We start from the raw sequence: 18,155 nt of genomic DNA, 5'->3' as shown, positions 1-18,155 counted from the left end.
GTGTCATGCCAGACAACTGCCAAGGCAAATCAGATTTGGATTTTAAAGGGAAACGTACAGGGAGACTGAGGGTAGCTTGGCTGCTGCTTACTTGCTCCTTTAAATCAATCAGAAGTGAAATCCTATTTGCTACTGTAAGCTAACCAGAATATAATGTTCAAAAAGCATCCCAAATGCTGAAAATTCAGGCACAGTGTATTGGGATTGGTTATAAAAGCCAGTTAAGGCTCAGATAAATCTTTCAGTTCCAAATCAAACTTTCACCCAACATTCTAATGCATAAATTGTATTTCATATTTTTAAGAGGTGCAGCTGCCATTTCTGATTTTCAGCACTTTCTACACTTGAAGCTTCCTTTGATTTTTACATCCGAAGCATTTCTCCATAGCTCCTTCCCTTTCCCCTTTGTGTTACTACTAGTACAGTTAGCCCAGTTACCTGGCTAGCACAGATCCCACTAGAAATTGCAGCTGCCACCTTTTGGCCTCATCCAGTTCACATGAGGACAGATCCAGTCATAAAAAAAGAGTATTAAATGTTGGTAAGATTGTAAGATGCTAATGCATATTTGTTCACACAGGACACATGGCAACGAACCACAACAAACCAAAGATGACCAAAACCAAGACCCTCAGCTTCAAGAATGGTTTATAAAGTATTTTTCATTTTAAAGCAAATTATTTCTAGGCTACTCAGAATTACAAGAAAAACTTCCTGTTTTGTCTTAAGGAACGATAATCTGGTATATGATTTAGGGAAAAAAAGAAAAAAAAAGGGTAATTTCCAAGGAATTATGAACAACTGCACTCACATCTAATCACTGTGGAGGCATAGGCATGGATTCTGGAATGCAGTTTTTTTTAACAACCTCTGTAAAACATGAAGTAAATTCTGCATACTGTTATGTGAAGAGACTTTTTAATGCACTCCACAATTATATCAAATATGCAATTTGGTGTCTGATATGGCCTGTGAAGACCTTACTCCTGCAGGTTTATACATTTATTCATCAGCAGTTTTTAAAAATTACTAATATATGCAGAAATTATTTTAAGTTTTCAATAGGTTTTTGTTACTTCAAGCTGTACAGCATGTAGTATACCTCCAGGAACAGCATGTTTATAGCAAGCTGGTTTAGAAATATTTTCTGGTTTGCTTAATAAAACTGTTTTGTATAGTCAGCACTGCAATATAACCTTCCTGTTGCACTTCAATACATGTAACAATCAGCCTGATGAATTAGGCTATGTAATTATGAACATTAAAATTTGCTTGTAAATCATCTATTCCCACATTTGCAAAACAGTGCTGTTATTCCTAAGTGCGAGTCAGACTGATACACAGAGTTCCAGATTTATGGGAACTGCACACTTTGTCTTTATTTCAGTATTGCTCTTATGGTCAGCAAAATGCTGTCTACAGTGCTACTTATGGATTATTATTGGATCACAGAACATTTGTATCTTCCAGTAAAAACCAAACAGTAAGCTTTGCAATTATTTTCATCCCAGCAAAGATACAGCTGGGAGAAAGCTAGGGCCAGCCTCTCCCAGTAGAAAAGGATGCATTCTAGAAAACGTGCTCCTACCAGAAGGCATCTTGAATAGCAACTCTGTGTATTTTCCATTGAAATATAAAAATCAATCCATATTTTTGCAAAAACAAACAAAAAAAGATAATTTATTTCACTTAGCAATTTGTAGTACAAATTACATTATACAAAAAGCATACAACATAAAAAGACCACTGCACTGTTGAAAACATTCAGGTATGTGCAATCTAACAATCATGTTTGCTTCATTGGAGCAGGAATATTAGCAGATGCTTGTTCTAGGTAAGCCAGGGGACCTTGAGGCACTTCTGCAGGCTTTTTGTGCTGTACACTGATATCCTCCAGGACCTGTTGCCAGTGTCGCAGTTTACCCAAGTGCTTCTGAATTAATGCTTCTTTTCTCTGCAACTCATTTCTTAACTCTGACACATCCTATGGATAAAAAGATGTGGATTAGTAAACAGACAGTATCTGTAGGAACCAGCACCTCACGCAAGGAGCATGTCTTTTCAGCTCAAGTTTTCAAGCTGATCTTGTAGGGATTCTAATAATGGAAAATACTCTAGTGAAAGGAAGGGAAAACACCACAAATGCACCAGATCCATTCCCCCAGGTGCATGTATTTCAGAGATCATTACTTCCAACAACAACATCCAACTAGTTTGTTAATGAAACTATCATCTGTTTTCCAACACTCCACTGAGCAATGGGCATCCAGTGTCTCCAGGTTCATGGTAAGAGCTATGCTAACGCTCAAGTTCTAACAACGTAAGATAGAGCATCACATTGAGAAATCCAAAAATCAATGTGAATGAGGTGATTAACTGTACTGGTATACAGCTTATCTGACCTAGCACAACACAGAGAAATTGATTTTAAGATACCTCTTTAATTACTTGCTCTGGTTTCTGGACGGACAGCTGAAGTCTTTTTTGTAGGAAAAAGCACTCAGTTTGTCTTGCAACATCCAGAAACTTCTGGATGCACTGATCAACACCTAAAGATAAAAACATCAGAACAGAAAGAACAGATTAAAAAAAAGTTATCAGGCTGATAGTGGGAGTTGTCTGCATGCTATTAAACACACTTTTCACAGTATTTTCTGGAAAGAAAATATTCAGATTTACTAAAATGACATATTTGTAAAACTAGAATGCGCATTGTCTCCATATAATGTGCTCTTTTTCCCAAGTTTTGCTACACTTTTGATAATGACAGAGTAACAGTTTGTAGAACTTGCTGAGTAAAGAAAACATGTCACTACCCACTCAAGCAATGAAGCTCAATGTGAAGTTCTAAAATACGGGCATATTCAGGACAATATTCTGCCTGCATGTACCGTGCACTTGTGCTTTGATAATAAATACTGTCCCATTCCAGCATACGAGTGTGACCCAGCATACAGGGGAAAAAAAAGCTTTTCAGAAACACGTATGCTGTTTGCAAAATGACCCTTGAGCAAGCAGACTACTGGACGGTCACAGACCGCTTCTCCACCTCCTGTGTATACCAGTTCGGTATTGATGGCTCCCACAGAGGTACCTGTTTACACACAAGCCTGATACAATCGCACACACCCCCTGGCAGGAGCCAGCCAGCGCTCAGACCTCCCCACATCACTCGCGGAGGGGTTCTTTCCGCGTGAGCCTCCCACTGCTGCCAGCAGCCTGCCTCGGGAAGGGGCCAGCAGCCCCGAGTTACGCCGGAGCCACCGTTCGAAGACCCTGTGGTGGGTTTTAAACCTCTTGTGCCCTCAAATGACAAGGCACACGCAGCCCCAGCGAAGCCCAAACGCATCTGTAAAAGCCAACCGAGAAGTTTTTGGGGAAGCTGGCCGCAGAAGCGCAACCCCCGCCTCAGGCCCAGCGCATCACGGCAGCCGAGCCGAGCTGCAGCACCTCGGCAGCGGCCGAAAGCGACAGACACTGCGGAAACTCATCCCTACATCCTCCCCCCACCCCGCCCCGGGCCTCACCGGTACGGATCTCCTCCTGGTCCGTGCCGTTGACGTAGTCCTGGCTCACCAGCGAGGCGAAGCAGGCCTGCGAGAGAGGGAAAAGCGGTGAGAAGAGGGCAGCGAGGGGCCGGCGCCCTGCGGGCAGCGCCCACCCGCGGCCTCCCACGCCCCTGCCCACACACCTCGAAGGACGCTTCCAGCTCGTCCACAAGCGTGTTGTTGGCATTGCGCGGCCCTGTCGGAGGCGGGATGAGGCCGGCCGGGCCGGGCCCGCCGGGAGGCGGTGGCGGCGGCGGCCCCGGCGGCTGGTTGGTGAACATGCCGCTTAGGGAAGCCGCCATGGCGTGCGGCTATGAACTCAGAGGAGGCTGCGCATGCGCCGTGGGGCGGGAAGCCGAAGGCGGGCCCGAGCTGGGGCCCGGCCCCTCAGTGCCAGTCTCGCTCGGGCCGCCCGCCTCCTCAGCTCCGGCGGCTGCTACAGCAGCTGGGGCGGCCTGAGGTGGCGGGAATAATCCCTCTCCCACGGTAAAGAGAAGAGAATGCAAAGCGGTCCTTCCCAGCCCGACCATCCCGCACCTCCGGCCTGTGTAAGCAACAGGTGAGCACCGCTTGTTACACACCGGCGTTTTAACAAAGCCCACCACCAAACCCAGAACAAAATAACCCCCCCCCGGGCCCCAATCCCCCAAATTCTGAAGAAAAACCTCACCTCGCACTACAAGTGTTAAGTCCATCTGCTGGTTGAACTGCTTCTGGGACTACGGTCCCTGCTTGGAGCACAGTGGCCCCTGTGAGACTGAGGCAGCTTCTGCCACAGAGCCCACCCAACACAAACTTGCATTCAGTGGGTTTTGTAAAACAGTTTATAAGATACATAACACAGCGTGACCAGCGTAGATTCAGCACTAAAGTAACTGCAACAGCCTAAGAAATCTTGACGGTACATCATTCATACCTCAGGACACACCAATAGGTTTTTCTAAAGGGAAAATGTTAGAATCACATTTTTATAAAGAACTTTGCACAGTTCCCTTTCACACCACCTACAATTCACCCAAAACCAAGGCACAGCAATGATCTCCATCTATCATTAATTTTCCCACAACCAAAACACACACCGCAGAAAGAGATTTATTGTTTGCAATAATTATGCTTACTTTACATACAAAAGAGGAGTTCAGGTATTTTCCATCACCATGTTTTAGTACTAAATTGCTCAATCAGAACATTTTCTATTTTAAACTGCGTAATACAGGATGACACCTTACCCAAGGATGATACTCTTACCCAAGGAATGATTGATAAAATGTGCTTGTAGTTCAGTGCCATAGTGAAAATACAGGTGGGGCATTCATTTATAAATAACACTTGCTAAGATTTTTTTTAAGGCAGAATGGATGATTTTGCAGTAATTATTTTACTTGGCATTGTGACTGTCTTGACTTAACCGAGCTGCAAACTCTACCAGCGTTCTTGTAGGCCGCCCTGCCATGCCTTTTCGCAGATAGGGCACCTCATCTTTATTTGACATCACACCAGCTATATCTAAATGAGCCCAGTGGGAGGCAGTCACAAATTCCTTCAGGAATGCAGCAGCTGTGCATGCTCCTCCAGCTCTGAAAAGCAGAAAAATTGTGTCATTTCTAACCCAACACCCAACAGCACCAACGTTAAACTGATGAACTGAAAGAAGGGGGGCACATGAAAGGTATTGGCACATCTTACCTGCTGTACTTTCCAATGTTGCTCAGATCTGCGAGAGGACAGTCTGTTACTTGTTTTGTGTAATGTTCAAAAAGAGGCATTCTCCAAACTCTGTCTCCTGTCAAAACACTGGCCTGAAAAAGAAACCATTATAATTTTGGCCTTTTTTTTTTTAAACTGTATTTATAAGCCTCTGTATGCATGCTTATTTTTGTTTGGCTTTGATCCATCTAAAAGTCTTCAGCCCAATATAGTATGTTGTATTTGTACATACACTGCAAAACAGAACAATGAATTCTACTTTTTAAGGTGCTTTAGCATTAGTTACAAGTAAAAATCTGAAGACTGGTTCTCCCCTCACCAGGTTCTTTCCTTTCCCTGACAAGACAAGCCCTTCCCTTCAGACTTCCTTTAGCCACCACACTTCAGCCACTCAACAAGGCCTCTCTGACTTTTCTGAGGGCTGTTACACAAGATCAATTATCTTTTTGACATGAAGTAATTACTGTTAGTAGTCCAAAACATATGCATATGAAGTTATCAGAATATATAGATCCTTGAAATGACGTGCATGCTTAATGTATGATATTAAATCATAGAATCATTACAGTTGGAAAAGACCTCCAAGATCATCTAGTTCAACCACCAACCTACCACCTATATTACTAACTAAACCATGTCCCTAAGTACCTCATCCAACCTTTCCTTAAGCACCCTGAGGGATGGTGACTCCATCACCTCCCTGGGCAACCCGTTCCAATGCCAAACCACTCTTTCAGAGAAGAAATTTCTCCTAACCTGAAAAACCTCACTCAAGAGGTAGCAATTAATAGTAAAAATTATTTTCAACTACAGTACTAACACCATTTTGTCAAGAACTCAAAATAACATCTCTTAAATTTGCATAAAGATGTTCAGTAATGCACTAACGTTTCAATAACTAAGTCATTATTATGATTTAATAATAACGCAGATGGCCTACCTCATAAAGGTGAGTCCAAAGCCAAGATGAGTTTGTGAACACGCCAGTTGCAGCAGATCCCAATGCAACATCCATGGCACCTACAGAAACACACCTTCAAGGTTATACAACATACACAAAGGGGGACTCGAGCTATTCCTCTCTGCATTCACAGAGGTTCCTATTTTTAATTCTCATTATCAGTAATTTCTAAAGCCTGCAAAAACTAGAGATTTTAGTACATTTGCATTTTTAAAAGTTTAAATGTTGTTAGAATGTTTATATACAATATGTTTTTTATGAATTCTTATCTCATGAAACCAGATCTTCTGTTTTCAGTCTGATGTTAACAATATTTTTAGTGCAATGAATTCAGCAACAACTGTGATTTCTCATAATACTGTTTCCACATAGAAAATGAGTGGACTTTTTCCAGTTTACAGACCTCTACAATTTTTGAGCTGATACTTTCCCTTGTGTGAATTTTACTTGCATAATTTTTGCACAGCATATGTGAATTGACTTTAAAATAATCCTTATCAAAAACTAAACCATGCCTAAACCAGAGGGATTACATACATATTTATTTGATGCCACTGAATTGCTTCTCTAATGCCAATCCTCAGTGAGATTAAAAAAAAAAAAAAGTAGTTTAATGAAATGGTACATCAAAGAAATTTCTACAGGAGCTCTCCTCCTTCCTGCTTGGTACCCAGGGATCCCAAACACAGAAAAAACTATAGTGGGAGTGAATTCCTCCTCCTGTCATGCCCTTTATATGGGAATACTTTTACATAAGCCAACAACCTTCACATCAGCTCCCCTTCTACTTAAATTTTCCACAGCATTTGAACTGGTGAAACTGATGGAATATAATTTAAAGCAGCAGTAGAAAATATATTGAAAGATAATTGTGTTTAGCACATTCATTAAACACCACAGTGGACTCCTGTCTGAACTACTCCTGACTGCTTGTGCTTGTTTCAGCCACAGTCACTACCCCCATGACACCTTGTTACTGCAGCTCACAAGATACATACACGATGCTGGTTTTAAATTTAAGGTTATAGCCTCATTCAGATACATCATGAAACAATTAAAGCACATTCTATTAGGCCTGAAAGCATAGAGACTTCACAGATAGTAAGAGTTACCTAAGTCAAATAAGGTTTTGGGAAGAAGATGACAACTCTCCTAGTCTATTACCTGGAATCACAGAGACCTGAGCTAGCTCACATAATGGAAGAACTGGTGCTGGCTCAGTCAGAGCTCAGGCACTCAGGAAGCCATTGACAAAGAAGGTATCTTGGCCTCAGCATGGCTGGGGCTGTATGAACCTGGCAGGATTCTTCCACACCAGTATCTGCATCACACAGCCCCGGGGAGCTGGAAAGGCTTAGCTCAGAAATAGAGGCACTGAGAAACACTGTGCAGAAACATCAAAATCTACACAAGGTTTTCCCACTCTTCTTGGTTCCAAGCTCAGCTGGGCCAGCCCAACTTCACCTACACTGCTGAGTGTGTACCCTGCGTGCCAATACTCTCCCCAGTCCTAGAGACACAGTGCAGCTGTTCAAGTTGGTAGAGCATAAACTGTGCTAGCTGTTGTCCTACAACATGTAAAATCATCTCAGCTGCCTTCAAATTCAGGTTGGCTTTATGGACATAGTGCACCTAATCCACAGCCTCATTAATGACAGTAACAAAGAACTGACTTGCAAACCGAGCAGGCACTGGAGATTGCTTACCTGTTAACGTTGCAGCATTCACAATAGCCCTTGCATTAAAATTGTGGGCATAGCAGAGAGCATCAGCTAACAGCAGTCTTCCTTCTGCATCTGTATTATCTACCTTCAGGTGCAAAATTAGTAAAAACAGGTAACTACCGAAAACATCTTTTTCACTGACATAGCTCTTACATATCTCACACAGCTGGCAGATTCTAACTGCTCTGTCACAAACCCATGAAACTTCAGGTAATCGAAGGTGTCAGAATCACAGACATCTAGACAGAGAGAAGTATTTAGCCATCGACTTCTGGACAAAATCAGTGGTCGACAGCACAACGACTTTCAGTACCCTTCAATCTATTAGATGAGTTTGGATTAAATATGAAAGAGCATTTGAAGTACTGATTTGGCAAACTCCTGTGAGCCAACAGCCCCTGTGACTCAGAGTTCTGACTGTACAGAGCAGCTCGGTTACGTCAGCAAGAAACTAATACTCTTATGTCTTACTCCAGACAGTGTTCTGAAGGGTCTGCTGGAAGCAATTAATACCTTATTCATTCTGAATGAGAACCTGCATTTATGAGCATTATAACAACCTCCTGTGCTAAAAGATTTTCTAGCATGTTCAGTCAGTGACCATTAACTTGTCCCAGCAATTTATAAAACATGTCTCATCTCTTCAATCTGTATTTATATTTGAAAGAATCCCACCATACCAATTTCTAATTAGTAACGTGCTTCTTGCAATTTTAAAAACTGTCCACTTGCAGTGCTTATCTTCTTACAGGGTCTTTTCAAACATAACTTGATTGATCAAACCAATGGACTAGAAATATTCCCATTCCAAGTTTCTCATACCTACCTGTATTGTTTTTCCATTCTTGGCTCTAACGACATCCCCGGGCTTGTTTGCTTTACCACTGGGCATATTTTCACAGAGGGGTGCCAGACCTCAGAGAGAAAGAGAAAAATACAGAGCTAATTTCCTTCTCAGAAAAGATGTAGAAATACCACTCAGAAAACCTCCTGAAGAAAACAGTAGTATTCTCATCTTGAATTTATGGTCACTTTCAAATCAGGGACATTTACCAGCACGTTGCACCACCACATTCTCTCACCTGTGTCATTTTACCACTTGGAGTTACTTCTACTTTATGCCCAGATAAGTGAGATCAGAGGAGCAACAGATACCATCTTGTGTCTTCCCCATATGAATAATTAGTCACATGTAAAGGGATTTTCCCCTGAAATTGAAAACTTCCCAAATTAACACTCGGAGCCTGCTTACTGTGACCAGACATTGGGTAAGTGTCAAGGCGGGTCAGAGGATGCACTGCAGAACGCCAACCACAGTACGAACAGAGAGATGAGCAGAGAGGGTCAGAGTCAAAACTCCAACTATAAATGGGGTAGCGAGATGACAGAGGAACGCCTGCTCCTGGCACAAGGAATGAGTGCATTTCGCACCACCCCCCGCAGCGGGGTTACGTTCGCAGGCTGCTGCTCCACCGACACCCCCGCTACGTGACGCGCGTCCTGAGGCTGCGTGTTTCGCTGCCCTCTGCTGGCTGAAGCGTAGAAGCGACCGAACAGTCTCCTGCCCGACCAGGTTCTCAAACACAAAGCTCTCTCAGCACGGATTGCGTGCCACCTGCAACTCCTTTTACCGCGGCTCCCGAGTCACCTCGTTTCGTTTTAGCTGTGCAACGTTTCTGCTGAAAAATATAATAACTGCTCATACTTCAAAACTGTATCAGCTTCTATGTGGGGGTGTTTTTGTTTGGTTTAGACCACCAGATTGGAGGGGACTTGAAGGATCATCTGGTCCAATCTTTCTTGGCAAAAGCTCTGTCCAGGCAAGATGGCCCAGCACCCCATCTGGCTTAATTTTTAAAAAGTGTTCCATGCTGGGAAATCCACCACTTCCCTGGTGAGATTATTCCAATGGCTGATTGTTCAGATTGTGAAATTTTTCCTCTAGAGTGCAGTCAGAAAATCCCCCAGAGTAACTTGCATCTGTTACACCTCGTCTTTTCCATCTAACTCCTTGCAAAAAGGGAATCTTCATCTTCTTTGTAGCCACCCTTCAAGTACTGGAACATGGTGATAAAGTCTCCTAAGCCTTCCCTTCTTAAGGCTGAACAAACCCAATTCTATCAGCCCTTCCTCATACAGCAGGCTTCCCAGTTTGTTATCATCCTGCTGGTCCTCCACTGGACCTTCTCCAGCCCATCCACATCTTTTTTCATATAGTGGGGACCAAAACTGAACACAACATTCCAGGTGTAGCCTGACAAGCACAGAGTAGTGTTGGCTGATAACCTCTCTGCTGGTGATGCCCTTGGGTGATGCAACCCAGCATCCTATTGCCCTTCTTCGCCACTGCAGCACACTGGTCATTTGTACTGAGCTGCTTGTCCACCAGGACCAACAGGTCCCTTTCCACAGAGCTGCTCTTCAGCCAGGTGGATCCCAGTCTCTGCTGCACTCCTGGATTGTTTTCCCAGGTACAAGACCGTACACTTGTCCTTGTTGAACTTCATAATGTTCTTGTAAGCCCACTCTTCCAGACTACCTAGGTCTTCTTGCAGAGTGGCTCTCCCTTCCAAAGTGTCTACCTCTCTAATTTGGGATCATCTCCAAACTTCATCAGGGCACACCTGATCCCATCACTCAGATCACTTACGAAGATATTAAACAGTACTGGACCCAGTATCAATCCCAGTTTCTGCTGAGACATTCACCTAAGGAAACAAAAGCTGATCCCTCTTTCTATTCAGCTGTGGCTCATGGAGTTAGCACAGCTTACTCCTTTTCATTTTTAATTGCTTTTACAGATATTCACATTCCTTCTTGTAATGAAGGATCAGAAATTCTGAAAAACTGTTGACAGTAAGTTTATTCATAATAATTTCTTACTTAAAAATCTAAAAATAATGCTTTCCAAATTTTAATTCTGTGTTCAAATATTCAAGCTAGTAACTTTAAGCAAGTAAGACAGAAGGGAAGCTGAGACAAATCTGACAGTCTGTAACATTTCTGATGGTGATACTAGAAAATGCCTTTGACAAAGAAATTGTGTAAAATTAAGATGTTTGGATTCTTGCCCAAACATACTTACCAATTATGTTAAGAGGTAGATTTAAAGCTGCTGCTGTCACCAGAGCTGAACAGATCGTCGCCGCCCCTCCCATATCTGCTCTCATCGCATCCATACCTGATGATGGCTTCAGTGAAATGCCACCACTGCAATAAACAGCATAAACATCACCCAACATGTAGGAGCTCAAAGCTGGACACATTGCTGCTAGTCTGTCCATCAGTATGCTTTAGCACCAACTAAGCCTGTTTCCAAATATTCCTGCAACACCCTACAACAAGTGTATTGAAAGCAAGGCATCTGGGATTTCAGTTCAGATAAAATACATCCCAGAATTGTTTCCTCAAAATTAGGATCCCATAAAAATCCAGGTCATTTGCAGCAGACTAACTCAATGGGCTTCATAACAACAAAAGAGCACAAAAAAAGAACAAAATGGTACACTTGGTAAAATCAGCATATGGGAGGGGAACAGACTGATAAGTTCTTCAGTAGTTACAGAAACTATTTTCCCTTTCCTTATACACGATCTAGATGTCCAGTAACAGACTGCAATTCTGAATACCTAAATGCTTCATCCAGAGGTTTGCTCAGGCCAAAAAAAGAAAAAAAGGCAAGTTCCTTGGGTTTTTTTTTTGCTCCCTGAATTTCCATTTTCCCCTTACAAGTCAAGGGCATACTGATTTCTACTTTGCCCAACCACTCAAGCTTGTTCTCTCCCCAGAAAAGGCAGCAGAGTCTACTAGGTAGGGCAGGTTCACTGGCATGGCACTGGAAGATACTGAGCAAAGAAAAAGCATCTCTCTATTGAGCATCAATAGCAAGAAGGCATTTCCCTCCTCCTAGTCATTAAAATACTGGCATACATACCTGTCAAACGTCACTCCTTTTCCTACAAATACCAGTGGGGAGTCATTTGTATTAGCACCACCTGAGTAGTGAATCTCCAGAAAGATGGGAGGTTCAGCCGAACCCTTCGCTACACTCAGGAACGCTCCCATCTGTTGTGTTTCTATCCAGGACTCCGGTCTGGAATAGAAAATAGTTTATTTTTTTTTAAATTGGGCACTTTGACTAAGATGATTTTGTTTGTTTGTTTTCAAGAGATCGTGATCCTTGCAGGTTTGTACACAAACAATTCCTTTTTAGTTATTTTGGAAAACTGTCCTTTAAATTCAACCCTTATTTTTTTTCTGAAAAATAAAAATAGTGCCTCAAAAGTTGCTGCTTGGTTTCTGGTTCCCCTTTTGAAAAAAAAAAAAGCCAAAACAAACTAACCACCACCACTACCACCACCACAATAAACAACCACCAGTCTACACTTTCTGCACCAGAACCATTAAACTTTCACTTGCCCATCAGGCTGCAGTCTCTGAAGGCATATGGAATGAAAATACTGCAGCAGGTTGCAGTTCAGCTTTTTGCTATTAGAATGGTTAGCTACAGGCAAAGTAGACTTCCCTCAATCTTTGCTTCTCAACAAAACAGCCTCTAAAATCCACTTGGGAAAAATACCCAAAAGGTATTAGAAAATAGGTAGCTAGTACTCTCCCTCTATTCACAGTGTTCATCAGGCTCTTTCACAGCACGTGTGTTAATTAAGCAGTAATTAACTGTCAATTAGTTGTGCAGTCAATCATTGTACTGTGTCACAATACCCTGCTTAGCTGGAAGCTCACCTCCTAACACTGAGAGCAGCTTGCAGCCTGGGCACCTCTCATAGCTTTTTGTCAAACTCTTCCCCAGCTTCTGTCATTTGGAGTGGCAGAAGGAACATGAGAGCACCCTGCGTATTCGAGTAACCTGGAAGGTATCTTACTATACACAGAAATCATTTCAAAGGCCTTTACCTTATATGGACCTTCACATTACTGAAACTTCTCAGCTTCTGTTCAATATGTTCAGCAAATTTGATTGGAGTTATGTAATTAGCTGGAGCCTCCATAAGGTATCGAGCAAGGTTCTGACCCTCAGCGTAGGTAACACCCTTCTGCCAGGCTTCACTTTCAGCACTAAACAACATCATAAAAAAAACAGGATCATAAACATTTGCAAAAATAAGATGCTGTCAGCATCCATCTGTTATCTCCTGTTTGAAAATGCAGTATCATTAACTTGGGGCAATTAAGAATGTCATAGTAATCTTACTATGAGGAATTTAGGATGATATCCAAGGTGCATCTAGTCTGGTAACTCATCTCTGGTTCTAGTCAGTGCCAAATGCTTCACAAAAAGCAAGAAGGCTCCTAGAGCAAACAGATGTAAAATGATCTAATACATTAGGTCCTGTCTTAATCCTTAGTAGTCAGAGACTGGCTTAAATCCCTAAGCACAAGGTTTAATACCCCTTCCAAAATCTGTAACTGCATTAATTATAACCGCCCCAAAAGTTTTTATTTCCCATAGAAAGCCTCTAATTCTGTTCTTCACTGAGCTTTACAGTTGTATCTAACTTCCATGTTTTCCCTCATCCAAGAGGACCTGGACTAGATGACCTCCAGAGGTACTTTCCACCCTAAATTATTAAACAGAAAAATTCCTTGCAATGTCATAAGTAGGCATAGGGCCACCTATGTTTTCAGTGCTTATTTAATATAATCACCTCCCAAACTACCTGCTGTGTTACAAAATGGGAAGCGTGTTGCATGTAGTTTATTAAGACATGCTTAAACTGAGAGGGTGTTGTTTTATTTCACTGACTTGATCATAAGGAAAGACTTGTTCCTATATAAAATACATCTGGGAAGTGACTCTTTGCTGCACAACACAATACTCTATAAGAAAGTCCAAAGTTCTCTCTGATAGAATAAAAGGGACACTAATAAAACATTGTTCTGGAACCAAAAGCTCTGATATTGCTTTCTGCCTTCCAGTAGCTGTGATGTCCACTTAGAGGCTAGAAGCACCCAAGCTTCTCTTCTTGCATTATATTCTGTGAATGAAAATGTAACAAATGAACTAGGCAAACTAGCATCCCTCATGGCATGCTCTGCTGTCAGTTAGCATGTTCCAGTTCTGTAAAGGATTTATTCATTTATGGAGTTTGAAATAGCTCTGCCCCACTATATTAACAGAAGTCCTTTTGTCATAACTACGCTTTAAGTGGGTTTTTTTACTTTTATTTTTATCTTGGGCTTTCTTTTCTATGAAGCAGCACTTACTTACCCTTTACCTGAGAACACAGCATACTAACAAAACTTATTGAGGAAAATAGTTGGGATATATACTACTCCAGGAAATTCAAAGTAGGAAGAGTTAAGAGGGATATTACTGCTAGCCCTATTCTTTCAGTTTTATGTTTTCCTCACGCACAGTCACGCACACAGTTTTATAAACAAAAATATAAAAAAATAGGCAAGCTTTCCTTTTGCCATCACCTTCCATGAAGCTGAGGAGTAACTACAGGTTTCTTTTTTTGCTTCAGCTCATTATATTCATGCAATCCAAGGACAGCACCTTCTGCAGCTGCTTGAGCATCTCCACAGGGGTCTACTTCAACACAAGGGATCTCTAGATCTTGGATCTGTCTACAACCAACTGAAACATACAGTATGGAACTAGTAAGTTGAATACTACACAGAACAGCAAAACAGATATCCAAGGTGATCAATATGACATTTCAAATAAAAGTTAAAATTAACTCAAGATACCTGAGTTTATAAGTAAGATAATTAAAAAGATCACACAGTAAAAATAGTTTAAAATGCTAATGACCATATACTGACAAATTTTGACTAAAAATAGTACTTGATGAATTGTAACAATTAAGACATTTCACAAAAATGAAGAGGAAAGTCCACTGTTCTAATTCCTTTAAGCTCACTCTACATAAAAGAAAAGCTCTATCATTCTGCAGTGCTATGGATTATGATTACAGGTGTCAGAAATTTGCTGTAATTTAGTTTTTTGCTAAGAACATATGACTGCTCTTTTATTCCAAACTAGTTGATAGACATTTTTATAAAAATAAACCCCAAACCTATGTATCCCATGAATTTGTTTTGTACCCAAATAATTTAAGAATGTTTTGGTAGTTAGCAAGACAACACGGGTTAGTGCTATGGTCTTACAGCTGTCATACACATGTGACTGACCTCCAGTCTCAGACTATAAACTCTGCAGTGAGAACTCTTTATTCTTGTTTAGATGCAGCAGTCATCCTTGATTAAGACAGACATGCCTCCTCTGCCCATGGCAGGTGACATACTGAATCATGCCACTGATGCTGTGAAAGATACCCGTTTCTATACCTCAGTTACAAACTAAGTAATGAAAGTAAATATATGTCCATACTTAGGTCAGCATGAGCATAAAGTGAATGAGTGATGCTCTTAGGCTTCAAAGTAGTTGTAATTAAACAAATGCCTTTTCAACATGATACTGTTTAGAAAAGTTATTTGTTATAAATAACTGGAGTTGCCTATCTGCAGATTGATTTATGGGCCTTGTATCTCCTTCCTCATTAAGGGAAAACTTCATGAATATGACCAACAGCTAAAGGCATTCACCAAACCATTCAGGTTTCGCATTTCAAAGCAAAGTTGTATTTGGACTCACTCTTCAAAAGTAGCACATGCTGCCCCACTTCAATAGCCTTACAGAGAAAAATTAAAGGTAGTTAACCTGCAACAGCTGCACGAATATTTTCTTTGCCTTCATTCCAGTTTTCTTGGTCATCTACTCCAGCATTCTTCTTACCCAAGCCAACCACAACCACACTCGGGAAGTCCTAGATGAAGCCAACATACAACTGGATTCACTTTCCTCATTGTTACAGCCACAGCAAAGAGCTGTTTAAGAGACCTTGTTTTCAAATCAAGCCAAGCACAGCCTTAAAATATATTCAGTACTTTCTCTACAGGCTTCTGCGTTAAGAGTGCCAGTGTGGCGCCACTGTCTTGCAATCCTAATCACCTGGTGTGCAACCAGTTGTTTTGTTGTCCAGTTAACAGTTAATTATGTGTTAATCTCTGGTTAAAGCCTATGATGGGACCACCTTGAGTTAGAACTGCCATATCTGGAAGATCTTTAGACCTATGTGTACACACTGGTGCACTCACTCCTGAGCACAGGTGGCACAGTAGCAGTCTGATCCAAAGCTGTTCTTTGGTTCATTCAGTAAGTAGCTATTCAGAGTACATCACCTTCGCAGTGAACTTGTTTACAGCATCTCAGCATGCAGCAGTGGAGGGGGTACAGGGTCATGCATAGGCCATGCAAACATAGGAGTGCAGAACAGGAGTTTCAGTAAGAGCCACAACTCTTGTTGAGAGGGGCAGGGGGAAGACAAGCAGACCATTTACACAAACACAGCACCAAACTCAGCTTCAAGTAAGATGTAAAGGCAAACCTCACACATCAATCAACATACACACAAAAATCCCACGTTCATACCTGATGCAAGCCGTGGAATATGCGTGTTTTGCCTTTCTTCAAAGGCGGCCCACATCTAGGACACAAAAAGATACTGTCAGTAAAGAAGTGATACACCTTACGGTACTACATTCACTCCACAACCACACAGTGCTCCTCAACACTGTGCTGGCACACGGCTCTGTGCCCACTGACAGAGGTGGGCAGTTCCCATGAACATCTGGCATGTTTTCTCCACAGGAACTCCCCTCCAAACGGCTCAGCCCAGTAGGAGCCAATACCAGCCTGGGAAATGGTATGGATACAAGCACTAGTAATGACAAAAAAGATCATTCTTATCGGTGCTTGGCAACACCTTCAATTCAGAGCTTATCACACACTTACACAGACAGAAGTTCTCTCAGCTTGCCAGACACAAGTCTATCAAAAGCATCCCCTGCACTAGTGAGCTGGGCAGCACCTTCATCCTTTTCACTCGAGTAGATTCCCAAAACAAGGCCCTAAAAATGATGCAGGTTAACATAAATGAACAGAACCGTTAGAGACCTGTCTGAAAGCCAAGGAGCACACTGTTCAAGCCACAGCTAGTGCCGTTGCCCTGGTAAACCTGGACAAACCACTGCAACTACTTCTAAGCGTGAGAAAGACATTAGATACAGGATGGCTAAAGTCACAAACGTTTTACCTAACACAGAGACTAATACTCCTTCCACCTGCAATTTTAAGTACAAAAGAGCTTTTTTCCACCCCCTCCCAAGCGCTGATGTCCAGCCGGGGGCACCCAGGAGGAGCGTGGGGAGCGGCACCGCTCCTGACTCCAGCTCCTCGGCCGGGCAGGGAACTTCTGGTCTCCCAGCGGCCCCAGCACAGGCACGGCGCCCACCTCGGCGCCGCAGGTGTGCGAGTTAAAGCCCCGGGCCGGACCCAAGGGGCACACGGCCACGCCGGAGCCGGGCCAGCCCCGCCGCGAGCTGCAGCACGGAGCCGGGGAAGCCACCCTACACCCCCGCCGCCTCAGCAAGCCCCGAGCAGCGTGGGCCGCGAAGCGGAAGCGCCCCCCGCCGCCCCCTCACCTTCCCGCCCGCTGCGTGGCTGTAGCCCCGCGGCGAGGGCCCCCGCGCCGAGCAGCTGCAGGCCAGGGGCAGATCCCGGCTGAGGCAGCGCGCAGCCACCCGCCGCACGCAGGGCAGCAGCATGGCAGGCACTGTAACCACGCCTCACCCCGGCGCCACGACCGCCTCATCAGCCGGCGCCACGCAGGGCGATGCTCACGGCAGCGGGGCGGGGATGGGAGGGGAATGGAGAAGCCGGGTACCGGCATGCAGGAACAGCTTATATACCTGTGGGGTCGGGGCCGCAGGAGGGTCGGCCTGCTTGTGCTGGGGAGCTGGCTCAGCACGGGGCGGTGGGCAATGCGGCGTGCAGCAGGTTTTTGCCCTCTTGTGGTACGCTGTAGAGAAGCATCCGCACCCACTGCCGAGGCTGCAGCAGCTTCTCTTGCGGGCTTGACACAGACTAACAAAGCCCTGGCACGCATACAGCGTTGCTTAACTTGCACATTAAAGATTGGCATATACATGGTTTATGAAAAAATAAAGCTTTATTGCAAATGCAAACACGACAAACTTGCGTTATGTTCCATATAGGGTGGTGGCTTGCATAGCATCAGCCTGTCTGCCCGGGAAGAGCTGATCAGGTTCTAAGAGAAAGCTCTGGCAGTGTCGGGAAGAAAACGTGGTAAGTGGAAGTAAAAGACTGGTAAAAATGACTGTTGTTAT

General features: G+C 43.2%; 3 protein-coding genes across 3 annotated transcripts in view; 1 reads left to right on the top strand and 2 right to left on the bottom strand.

The window, feature by feature from the left end:
* The window catches only part of FAM184B (family with sequence similarity 184 member B), a gene marked incomplete at its 5' end in the record, with an annotated part of 35,660 nt that extends 34,935 nt beyond the window's left edge, over positions 1 to 725 (top strand). The window contains one exon of the mRNA XM_084266787.1: positions 581 to 725. Within this exon, the coding sequence (XP_084122913.1) occupies positions 581 to 671 (91 nt within the window). The 3' untranslated portion in view covers positions 672 to 725. The remainder of the gene's footprint in view (positions 1 to 580) is intronic.
* A 10-nt stretch (positions 726 to 735) lies between these two features.
* On the bottom strand, positions 736 to 3,853 carry MED28 (mediator complex subunit 28). Its single transcript, XM_084266788.1, has 4 exons — positions 3,692 to 3,853; positions 3,528 to 3,594; positions 2,437 to 2,549; positions 736 to 1,984 (listed from the first exon to the last, which is right to left on the bottom strand). Exons 1-4 carry the CDS (start codon positions 3,848 to 3,850, stop codon positions 1,787 to 1,789), a joined length of 537 nt encoding a protein of 178 aa, XP_084122914.1. The 5' UTR covers positions 3,851 to 3,853; the 3' UTR covers positions 736 to 1,786.
* Positions 3,854 to 4,636: 783 nt separating this feature from the next.
* Positions 4,637 to 17,573, bottom strand: LAP3 (leucine aminopeptidase 3; the record flags this gene model as incomplete). The annotated part of the gene is made up of 13 exons (XM_084266603.1): positions 4,637 to 5,125; positions 5,235 to 5,347; positions 6,196 to 6,275; positions 7,923 to 8,025; positions 8,767 to 8,855; positions 11,026 to 11,150; positions 11,875 to 12,033; positions 12,855 to 13,016; positions 14,382 to 14,541; positions 15,628 to 15,733; positions 16,399 to 16,453; positions 16,762 to 16,877; positions 17,451 to 17,573. 13 exons carry the CDS (start codon positions 17,571 to 17,573, stop codon positions 4,927 to 4,929), a joined length of 1,590 nt encoding a protein of 529 aa, XP_084122729.1. The 3' UTR covers positions 4,637 to 4,926.
* Positions 17,574 to 18,155: the final 582 nt, after the last annotated feature.

This window comes from Gallinula chloropus (assembly GCF_964237585.1).
Source record: "Gallinula chloropus genome assembly, chromosome: 7".
In the NCBI taxonomy this organism is placed as follows: Eukaryota; Metazoa; Chordata; class Aves; order Gruiformes; family Rallidae; genus Gallinula; species Gallinula chloropus.
Note: the sequence above shows the minus strand (reverse complement) of the source record. Positions and strands in the feature narration are given on the sequence as shown.